The sequence below is a fragment of the Ananas comosus genome, linkage group 15, assembly GCF_001540865.1.
Source record: "Ananas comosus cultivar F153 linkage group 15, ASM154086v1, whole genome shotgun sequence".
NCBI classification, from domain to species: domain Eukaryota; kingdom Viridiplantae; phylum Streptophyta; class Magnoliopsida; order Poales; family Bromeliaceae; genus Ananas; species Ananas comosus.
The window spans coordinates 2,762,362-2,774,500 of NC_033635.1; the positions used below are offsets into that span (position 1 = coordinate 2,762,362).

At 35.0% G+C, this 12,139-nt stretch overlaps 2 protein-coding genes across 2 annotated transcripts; one reads left to right on the forward strand and one right to left on the reverse strand.

The window, feature by feature from the left end:
* On the reverse strand, positions 1 to 633 carry LOC109721052. The gene has a single exon (XM_020248473.1). It carries the CDS (start codon positions 548 to 550, stop codon positions 257 to 259), a length of 294 nt encoding a protein of 97 aa, XP_020104062.1. The 5' UTR covers positions 551 to 633; the 3' UTR covers positions 1 to 256.
* Positions 10,544 to 10,921, forward strand: LOC109721848 (TPD1 protein homolog 1-like). Its single transcript, XM_020249657.1, has one exon. It carries the CDS (start codon positions 10,558 to 10,560, stop codon positions 10,873 to 10,875), a length of 318 nt encoding a protein of 105 aa, XP_020105246.1. The 5' UTR covers positions 10,544 to 10,557; the 3' UTR covers positions 10,876 to 10,921.

Below are 12,139 nucleotides of genomic sequence, written 5' to 3' on the forward strand. Positions count from 1 at the left end.
GACCGAGAAAGAAACTAGAATATTATTGATTTATATATAGTCCCCCTCTCACGCACACCAAAAAAAAGAAAAAAAGAAAAAGCATGCATGCAACCTATATAAGTTTATATGCCGATAATTATAAGATGCCTTACGTATTTACACATACGTACCAAGCTCATCTCCTTCTCCAGCTATCACCAGAAACTTATTGAGCACATCACATTAATTAATACATATATATAATACATATAATATATATGTTCTAGCACAGTTTTTAAAGTTGATCAGGCCATAAGAAGGCACCCATGGCATAATCTCTCTTCTCCTCAAGAGACCCATCAAAGACCAAACCATACTCCCTCAGCAACAAATCCAACCTCCACTCCTCCATCTTCATGTAGTCCTCTTTCTTGCACCGCGGGTAGTGCAGCGGCATCTGGAACCCCTCGTAGCTCACCGTTCGAATCTTCGCAGCCACAGGCGACTTTTTCAGGCGCGCGTCGACGACCCTCGAGCAGTCGACGAATTGGCTTGTTAGAAATAGTTGGAGGAAGGATTGGAGAGCCATCGATCTCGCTCTCACTCTTATTTAACTCCCTCCCCCTCTCTATCTCTTTTGCTCTCTTCAGCTTGCTCATATTCGAGGAGGAGGGTGTAGTTTATTTATAGGCTCGAGTCGCAGAAACAGTTGCTTGGACTCGGTGCACCACATGCCGCATTTTGAGCCACAAAGGGCCTAAAATCATTGAATCAATTATTGGATGTGTTATACGACAAACCAAAACTCCGTAAATTATTTATATGTAAATATATATATAATTAATTAATAGGCTAGTTAACACTTAACAACACATGCACTTAAGACAAAGTTTAAGGTGAAAACGAAATATATTTCGTGAAAAAAGAACAAATTAATATAGTTAGTTTGATTTTACGATATTAATTCATAGCAACCCAATAATAATGATTTTTATGAAACATGTTATTTAAGCATGACTCAACTAGCACATATATGCATGGTCATGGTTTTAATTACATGCACACAAGCTACACTTCAATGTCATGCCCATTTATGATTAGTGGAAGGATACTTTTGCGTGCTCGTTTGGATCATAAGATTCAATTAATAAGAGATAATTACACAATGTAGACTATTTTGCACACTTAAGAGAATTTTAATTACAACAACCTGCTTACGCTGATGTGATAGATTTTAATTGTTTTTAAACTATCATAACTATTATTTTTTCATCTAAAACATTATATCCGATCAGCATATTCAAAGTTATTTATCAAATGTGCAAATAAGCATTATTATTAACTCTTAGGACACGTTTGGTTCAAAATTGGATCGAAAAGCAGAATAGAAATGAAAATTGAATGAAATTGAAAACAAAATGATAGAAATTCTTAAATTGTTTGGCTTATAACAGGGCCCAAAAGTTAAAATCATGATCAAATAAAAAATTCAAAATATTTAAATAAATTTTAGATATAAATTTAAATTAGAATTTAAATCCAAACTGAAGAAATATTTTTAAAAATTGAGTTTTGAATATGCAATTCAAATTCCAATTAAAAAATTTATAATTTATTCTAAAATTAAACATATGTATAGTTAAATTTGAATTTAAATAATTCTCGATGAAAAAAAATTTTCTTTCCAATCTCTTTCAGAATTGATTCCCACTTTTGCAATAGAAATTATTTAAAGAAAACTCAGCTCCCTTCCGAAATCGCTCTCAAACGAAACACCGACAATAAAAATATAAACCATTCGATCCGATCTCCCTGATAGAAATTTTTTTCAAGAAATTTGATTTGCCCTAAAATTAAAATGGCTTTAAATTAAACATGAAAAAGAACCATTTCGATTTTCATTTCAAATGTCAAGATCCTATCAATGAATAAGAGGTGCCCTTGTTAACATTGCATCTATTGAGAGTGAAATTATACACAACTTACTTAATGAATGAAGCAGGTAGCTTGCTACCTATTTCTCAAAAAAAAGAAAAAAGAAAAAAAAGAAATTATACACAACAAATGGGGATAGTAGCTTAACATGATTGGTTTAGTATTTATTACATTGCGATCCACCTGGCTTAATATGGGGAGGATTGGGATTCCGTATAAGGATTTAATGGAATGTGATGTTGATGTTCAACTGCATTAATTATTAGCCCCTCCCTCAATTATTGAATCCAATTGGCCCCCATTGTTCCCTTAATTAATTGATGAGATTATTTGTTGCCTCTTCTTTTCTTTTTTTCTTTTTATTTTTTATGTTTTTTTGTTTCCAAATTGTGAATATATAATATCACACATTTTATATATCCTGCTAGGAATTTAGGAACTGTTCGGTTTCTCAATAATGATTTATCAAAATTTTTAATTTTTTGTCGTTTATGATTGAAGAAAAAATAAGTATTTTTGGATATTTTTTTTCCATATTTTATGAAAATTAGTATACTATTTGTATAAAATATGAAAAAAAAAAGAGCTTGATTTTTCAGAAACAAATGAGCAAAAAATTTAAAAACGATTTTTCATAAAGAAAACTTTTTTTTTGAAATTTTTTTCACACTGTTTCGACAAGCCAAACAATCCTGTAGGGAATAGAACGCAATTGGAATTTGGCTGCTTAATTTGTAGTGCTAAATGACTCCGACCAATTCAAAATTTTAAATTTAGAGATGAATAAATTCCTATATATTGTATGGTTATCAGATTTTCTTAATTCTGTTCAATATGTGATCATTTGTATTCATAAGTCATAACACGGTTTCTTAACACAAGAAAAGCGCTACATATACGCGGTAGGACAAAATAGGTCATATAAAAACTCGCGAGTTAGCAAGACGCCACAAATATTTTTTTTTTTGAGAAAGAGGTAGCAGACGCCACGAATATTGTTGTAGAGATAAAAGTCTATGTGCTGGAAAATTTGAAAACATGGGAGTTGTTCATGATCAAACTCTGCTAATGTTAATTAAAAAGACGTGGATCGATTAAAATGCTTAAACTGATAGGTGAAACTATAAGAGTCCTTAATTTTATACTACAATTAAACCCAAAAAAAAAAAAAAATACAAACAGTAGGTTGGAACTTAACTAAGTTATTAAATTTCCTTAAGCAATTAAAGCAGAAGAATTTATTTTTAACTTGCATTTTAGAATCCTGCAATCTTGCTTCCACCATCAATTATATAACCACAAAATAAATTTATAAATTTATTGTTTTTGAATTTTTAAAACTATAAATTTAACATTTATAAATTCTTAGATGTATAAATTTAATAAATTTTAGTGTGTTTAATTTGAACATTTATAGATCTAACTTTTTTTTTAAAAAAAAGTGTGATTTAAAATTCTGCAATCCTACACAATCAACTAAAAATATATTTTAAAAACAAATTTATAAATTTTAAAATAATAAAAAATATTATGTTTTAATTTTAAAAATATAAACTTAACTTTTATAAATTTTTAAATGCATAAATCTAATTCATAACTATAAAAAAGTTTGGTCAAGTAATTTAAATATTTAACTTTATGTTTTAAAATTTTCACAACAATTTCACAAATGTTAAAATATATGAATTTAAAACATAAATTGAAAACTTACAAATTAAATATTATAATTTTAAAAACTTATAAATATAAATTTCGGAGGTACGTAGTTATCACTAGCGTAAGATTGATAGGATGGATGGATGGTGAAATTTCCTAAATTCCCTCCAATCTTAAAAATTAAAAGGTTGGGATTATTTATTAACAAAATAAAAAAACAATTGGCTTATCCTTGAAACTCACAATTATTATAGTAGTATAGGTATAGATACATGGAACAGGAGCAATCATGCGTGCGTAAATTCTTTATTAATATATTAATTACTATCAGTTTAAGTCAAAATTCTTGTTAATTATATTAATTAACATGACCATTAATGTTCAATAATGTTAATTATTTTTCCAATATTATTTTGTTTTTGCTCAACTACATCATCATCAAATTTGTTATAAGGGACTATTGAACTTAATTTAATTAAGCAACCTCCTCAGTCAAAACTCTTCTTTAATGTCGAAATTTCCAAACATAATTTCTCAGTAAAAACAAATTTTAGCTCGAGTAATTTCATTTTATAAAAATTTGTGCTTGGTTTAGATGCTACGCTATTTTTTTTTTTTTTTTTTTGAGAAAAAGGATGCTACGCTATTGAAACACAGATTTTATTGGGCCATTACGAGCCCAAAATCGTTTCATTTGGAAACGATCTAAGCCCATTTTCACCCAACATTATTCAAAATATTATAAAACAAAATAAAATTATAAAATAATCAATATCAGCAATTTGACGCTAGTTTTTCTTTTTGGAAACTTTTGTTTTTTTGTTTCTTCTTTTCTGTTTTTCGATAAAATACCATATGTATATTTATATATAGGTATATATCATACATCTCTCTCATTTTTGAATTCACAAAAGTTCAAATAAATTTAGTAGAAAATAAGAAAATAAAACTAGCAAAAGAAAGAAGATAGATCTTCAGGAAGAGGATTACGTGTGGAGGTTAGGGTCTTAGGGAAGGGCACGTGTACGTGGATGCATGCATGAAGTGCACTTCACCCTGGAGTCCTGGTCCCGCTGCGTGCATGCGTTTGTACATCATTTCAAGTCAATAACTTTCCACTTTTATATATATACACCAAATAAATAAATAAATAAATAAATATATATATATATATATAGAGAGAGAGAGAGTCCGGCTATTATACTTTTATGAGTATATTGGCTCTCTTATACTTAAAAATTTCGGCCTTTAGATTTATTTTATTAATCATTTCCACCCGTTACATCATACTATTCAACAAACTACCCACTCAACCCTAGTAGGGGATCATTATTATTCTAAGTGAGGACCACCATCAACCTAACCATACATCCCACAATCAACAGTTAAAAATTCATGAGTACAAGAAGGACTATACTCATAAGAGTACAGTAGCTCCAACTTATATATATGATAATGGGGAATATAGAATTGAGCTAGAGTACTTTTAGAAGTATCATCTTTTTGGTGCGTCTAAATTTTTAGCCCTTGGATCTTCTCCTTGATTACTAATAGCCTTTAGATCAAGCACTATTCGACCTACCACCACCTATCGCCACCTACCACCATCATCTCAACTCTATATCTCTCCATCCAAAAGCTAAAAACTCAAAAGCACCACCCCTTTAGTGCTTTTGGAAGTATTCTAGCCCAACTCTGATAATGACTATGATAATGGTGTTTCTTTTCAATATTTTTTCTATTGAATCCAGAGTCTACTGAGAGTTGGTGGAATAATATAATTTAATAGTGAAAAAGTTACTAATAAATACTATTCATATGTTATGTTAGATAACCAGCTTTTATATATATATATATATATATATATATATAAAATTTCCCTTTCATTAATCAAATCTTTCCTTGCGTACATTGTCCAATGGTCTGAGACGTGCGGAAGTCCCTAACCTTTGTTTGTTTACTCTTTATAGCTAGGAAAATTCGATTGTGGATGTGCAAAAATAGATTACTTCATGCGTGTGCGTGACGTGATGTACATTAATTTTATGCACATACTGGTGGGGGGGCCAGTTCGAGAGCAAAAAATTTGTGAGCTTTATAAATTCAACTGCATCTTTTATCTCAGGGAAGTTGATGAAAAGTTGATCTTCATACAATTATAAACGGGAGTACAGATGATCTCGTCAATTCGATGTCGAAACAAATACGGGTGAAGCAAAAAATTTGTGAGCTTTATAAATTCAACTGCATCTTGTACCTTATGGAAGTTGAAAAGTTGATCGTCGTACAATTATAAGCGAGAGTTTAGATGATCTCATAAATTCGGTGTCGAAACAAACGCCAACAGCGATCACGTTTTCGAATTCATAAGTTCAACCGCCAAAATCCAGAAAACAAACGGGCTCTACAAACATGTCACTTAATTTCATATTTCAATCCATTAAAGGACTTTATATATAGTGAAAAGACTCTGATAAAGTACAGGACAATTGATCTCGTTCAACTGCAAGATAGGATAAGGACTATACATAGGTATAACGGGGGAGGGTTCAAGAGGTGTGCAAATGATGCATCTGGATCATTGTATTAATACATATTTCTTTTTTTTTTTTGAGAAATTATTAATACATATTTCTAAACCCATATTATATAATACTAGTAAAGTCTCTCGCGTGATGCGACGGAGAGATAATAAAAATAAAATAAAAATTTATGAGAGAAATAAAAATATGGGAATATATATTTCATGATCGTTGAGAATGAGACAGCTGGTGATGGCACTGTACGCCGTTCTTATCGAGGATACTTGAGAAACAGCGAATCGGAGCCGAAGGGCTCTAAGCGGCGAGCAAGAGAAAAAGGGAAAGAGAAGAAAACAAATGTAAAATTATAGAAAGAGAAAGAGTTTTACTAAGATAAAAAAAAAAGAATATAAAAAAATTTAAAACAAACAATAGATCCCACCATCCTGAAATAAAGGTGGTACATCTACATTAGATTCAACCATAAAAAATCATGTATAGAATATAGATTTATAATATATATATATATATTATATATATTATATATTATATATATATATATATATATATTATATATATATATATATATATATATATATAATCGTCGAGTCGTGTCGGAAGTCTGAAAGATGGAATTTGGAAGCGAGGGATGTTCGCGCCTATGGTGGAGATAGTAACATTCACGAACTGGCACATGGGGGTGCGGATAAAGAGTTTAACCCAGTTGGCGGCGATATGGTGGGTCATATGGGCGGAACGCAATAATATTATCTTCAACGACGCGCGACCCAATGCTTCTCAGGCTCTCGTACGTGTCAAGAGTCTGATCAAGGATTGGACGGAGGACACCTAGCTTTTGGACGGAGGACACACAACTTCTTTTTTTTTTCTTTTTCCTTTTTTCTTTTTTTTTGCTGCCTGACTCTCAAGGAGGCCTTAGCTGCCTCCATTTTGTTCGCCTAATTCATTTTACTTAATGAATGAAACAGGTAGCTTGCTATCTTTCTCTCAAAAAAAAAGATTATAGATATAGATGTAGATATAGATATAGATATGAGTAAACTCATTCATACTGTAAGATGCTGATTTCGATCAATCTCATCCATTAATTTCACATACTTTTGAAGCGTTAATGTATATATATTTCTGAATTTATTAGTAAATAATATTTTTGGGTAACAGATGAATAGATGATACTTAAAGGAGGTCTTCGCGTGCATCGGGCCTGAGATGCGGCCGCTGCTGCATGCAGCAGCGCCGTTCGTGCTACATTTCTTTAAAAGCGCTGCCACATAAATGCAGCAAAAAGCAGCAGCAGCAGAAGCTGAAGCAGAAGCGTTCTTTGTTGCTGTACCCTCCCCCCTCCCCCTACCTAGGAATATTAATTTGGATTCCACACCTTATATATTAATTTCTCCTCCTAGCTATATATAGCTATATATATATATATATATATATATATATAGAATTATAGATCCCTCTCTTCTATGGCTACCATGTACATCATCATGTACTACTCATCTTTATTTCTTTCCCTACTTTATGTTAAATATAAAAATGTTTAAAATATCGTCCTATAATAGTTTAAGTTTTTAGAGTATAACGGTTATTTCATATGGTATCAAAGCAGGAGGTCCTGAGTTCGAGTCACGCCAGGCTCCTGGCATATTAATTTTCTCCAATTTAATTCAAACTCACGTCATGGACCGATTAAAAAAAATTTCGAGCCCAGACGTGAGGGAGAGTATTAAATACAAAAATATTTAAAACACCGTTCTCTAATAGCATAAGCTTTTAGAGTACAACGGTTGTTTCATACTTCATACGTCACCTCGAAAGGAACAATCAGAGTTAATTTGCCTTTAATTAATTGCTTCCATTTTTTTTATTTCCTTTCCCACTCTTCTAGCAACAATCCACCATGCTCCAATCCCTTAAAACAGATTTTATAATATTTTATAAATTATACAATTCAATTATTAAATTTAAATTTTAAAATTATGTCATAATTATTTTTTCATAATTTATATTTTCTACTAATTAAATACCCTCGCAAGTATTAATTTATAAAATTTATTTATAAGCATAATATTATTTTTCTGAAAATTGTGTCAATGATTTTATATTAAAATTTTGAATTAATTGCACACGGCTCCTTATAAACATATCGAATAGCAGATAAATTTCTGCAGAGTTCAAGTTTTCATTTTTATCTCTACAAAAGTTCTAACGCTTTCAAATATATTTCTACTGTTAGGATCCGATAGAAAATTACAATTAATTATAAGTAAAATACTTAACCTTGATTAATAAATAAGATAAATTAATATTTTTACGCCTCTTATATTATAATAATCTTATTCACTTATGGAAGGTCTTTTTTGCACAATACTAATCGTTGAGGCCTTTACATGTACATATTTATGATGATAAAAATATTATTTTATTTATCTGCTGTTAAAAAAAAATAGTGTTCTAACGGCAACAAACCAGAGAAGTAAATATAAATATTACTGTATTTTTTTTTTTTTGCAAAGATAAAAGTGAAAAGTTAAACTTTATAGGAATATATTTGCTATTCCATATATTTACAGTGAGCTGTATGCAATTAATCCTAAATTTTTTCACCTTTTCTTTTACATTGAATTCCCAATAAATGTGATATTTATGATATTGAGATTATGACAAAAATTTTAAATTAAGATAATTTTTTTTAAATTTAAAAGTAATGTAAACTAATCACACGATCAACCAAATTATCACTATCGGAATGCTTTAAGAAGTTCTTTTTGCGCTTGTCGATTTGATCATCCCCAATCCACATACAAACAGCACAAATTCGTGGGTGAAAGTACTCCTACTTATCATTCTATTTGGAACAGATCAAAACAAAAAAAGAATTTATATCAAAATTTTGACATATCAAAATGGATCAAGAAAAACTATGTATGCGTAATTTCTTCGTGTTTCGCTTCATTTTTTTTTTTTTTTTTTTTTTTGTAGAAATGAAAATCGCTGCGCATGCACATGAGCCAACATATGATAGCACGTGCCATCGCTGCGCATGCACGTGCCTCGTCGACAACTCCGCCCCTGGATTCGTACACCTGGGCACCAACACTGAACGTTATTTCCCAACGTCGCAATGAAGAAGGATCCCTCCCTCGCTCTCCACAGAGGAGCCTCGGAATTCGTGAGACTTGATGCCAAACACATCACGGCCGTCGAGATCGACCCGACGTCCAATCAGTGACCGGGGCCCACCGTAGCACACGCGCACACAAAGATTAGATCCCTCACCGCGAGTCAAAGATCATACGGCTGGATCTTTCCGTAACTCGAGGGGGGGCATTTAATTCAGAGGCCTCGAACGGTGATCCCTAGTACTCCGTAGGCCGGGAGCATCGTTTCGTGAACAGGGCCTTTGAGCGCGGTTGGGAGGTGCACGGATGACGTGGTGAACCGAGCCCCAGGAACAAATGGACGGTGCGATTGTTTAATGTGCGCACGCATCGTAAAGAATGTCCTCCCGCGTGATGGAACCCCGTCCCCCCGCACGGTGGCGATCGCCTCGGGGAACGTAATCCGATGTGACCCCACCCATTACTCCCGAGACGATTCCCAGCCGTCCGATCACGATCCGACGAACCGGGCTGCCGACCCGTCATAAATACGAGGGCCCGGTCCATCAGTGGCATTCCCGTAAATATTGGGAGAAAGAGCGGCCATTGGTGTAAAATAAATGCGTGGCGTGTGGAGGGTACATAAAGCGGTGGGCAGTGCAGCCAGTGCTCTATCCTTTTCAAATGCCCAACCGTTTTGGGGGAAAAAAAACAGGGAAGTGGATTTCGCCAGCATCCGACGGTGGAGATTTAATCATGGGCTCGCTCAGCATCTCGACCGTTGTCGCCTTCGGTGTACTCTTCTCCTTGCTCTGCTGCGGTGCGTTTTCGTCGAGTTATATTATTATTATTACTCGGTTTGCATGCGAAGCTTATCCGATGGCAATTATGTAATTTTGGTGAATTTTTAGGGGTGTTGTCGTACGAGAGCAAAATGCATGGTACGGCAGGGCAGGTGGGTGGGGCGAGAGGTCGACGGATCGTCCCTTCCCCGCGCAATCAGACGGCCGGGACGCGCAAGCTCCTCGCAGTGGGTACGATCCGACGGCTCAAACTAACTGATGACTAACTAACTAACTAACTAACTAAAGTGCGCTATACATGTTCCCCCAAACACATCTCATTGTCAACATATACACGTTGATGCTTATATCAGTACTTCTATAGCGCGTGGATTTTCTACTATATGAACAAATATATGATGATAATTTTGTGTGGACTTATATAGCAGTGTTCAGTATCTGTTCTGTCAGTAATAAGAATTATATNTATATGGACGGCTGATATGATATTTTTGAACAGATGGCGGTGGGAGCGGCAGCAGAGAGGAGATGATGAAGAGGAAGAAGAGGGTGGATCGGATGGGGGGGGAGGCGTGCACGAGGGAGGACGTGGCGGTGTACCAGGGGGCGACGGCGCCGCTGCCGAACGGGATACCGACGTACACGGTGGAGGTGCTGAACGCGTGCGCGTCGGGGTGCGCGGTGTCGGACATCCACGTGGCGTGCGGGTGGTTCAGCTCGGCCCGGCTGATCAACCCGCGGCTCTTCCGCCGCCTCCGCTTCGACGACTGCCTCGTCAACGACGGCCGCCCCCTCGCCCCCGGCCAGTCCCTCTCCTTCCAGTACGCCAACTCCTTCCCCTTCCCCCTCGCCGTCACCTCTCTCTCCTGCTACTAACTAACTTTAACTAACGAACTAATTTTGTTACCTAAGAAGTACATAAGAAATGAATGGAGAAGTGGTTTTAGTATATGGTATGATGAGAATAATAATAATGTACTCTAGTTACTATATATCAGAGCTGTAATGAATGATGAATTTATATTAATATTTGCAACTACTGGCTTATTTGTTTGACAATTAATTTGGGAGAATCAGCACACGTATAGTTGTGGTGTAGATGCAACATATAAATACTTCTTTGGCTTGGAATTCTCCGGTCGGATCGACCGGACCGCGAATGAGACCAGTTCGATCGGTTGCCGATTTTCGGGTCTCACAACACAATTTTTAGATTCGGTCTCGTTTTCACGGCTCGTGTTCGACCCCCACCGACCGCGACTAACGCAGTTAGAGCTACAAAAGTGGTGCGACTGTTACCAGTTCCGTCCAGCGTAGCCATTTGGTTCAACTGGTCTAGTTTCTCGAAGTCGAAGGCGAATGACCGGAATTCGACCGGTTTTGGCTCGGTCGGTGCCTGATCGGTTCGGGACGTGCTTGGCCTCGGCTCCTCAGTGGACTCATGCCTGTGGGGGAGCTCAAATCTCGGGTGTCTACGGGCCGGTTGGGCTGTACGATCAATGCCGGGACCGTTTTCGGCCCAAGAGTAGTGGAATTCTAATGCAGAGAGCCCATTGGGCAAGCCCAGAATGAGCCCACCACATTTTTGGTAGTTCGATCAAACGCTTTTATTTGTATAAAGATTTTAAGAGGAGGACATTTTATAACAAACTTGATCGCCATTCGTATCATCTACGTATAAGTTACAGCATCACTATCCTAAATAATCATTATACAAACTTTTGATCTCAGAGGAACTCTACGAATCCAGTTGAGTTAGGCTTGTCAAATCGACAAAAGTGCATACAAACGGTGAGTGTCGCAACCCAATTTGGTTCACCGAATTGGCAAAAAAATTAGTTCAGGCTCGTCTAAGTTTTATGTTCTCATTTCTACAATAAAAAATCAAAAGACCTGTGAAGAGTCTATCTTTTTTTCTTTTTTTTCTTTTTTTTCTTTTTTAAGAAACTCGTTTCGTCTATTTTATTTAGAAATAAACTTAGCTGGAAATGTGAATCAAATAGGATTCGAACTTGGGTCTTAGGTACCAATCATTAAGTCCTTTGTCACTTGCTCTAGGGACGGTCGGTGTGAAGAGTCTATCTTCGTATGCCAATTCCAAGGCTATGAGTGGAGTTAGCTAGTCTCATAATTACAAACA

Excerpts from the sequence above, each read along its gene's own strand:
- LOC109721052 (XM_020248473.1), bottom strand. The coding sequence starts at position 550 with ATGGCTCTCCAATCCTTCCTCCAACTATTTCTAACAAGCCAATTCGTC.
- LOC109721848 (XM_020249657.1), top strand. The coding sequence starts at position 10,558 with ATGGGGGGGGAGGCGTGCACGAGGGAGGACGTGGCGGTGTACCAGGGG.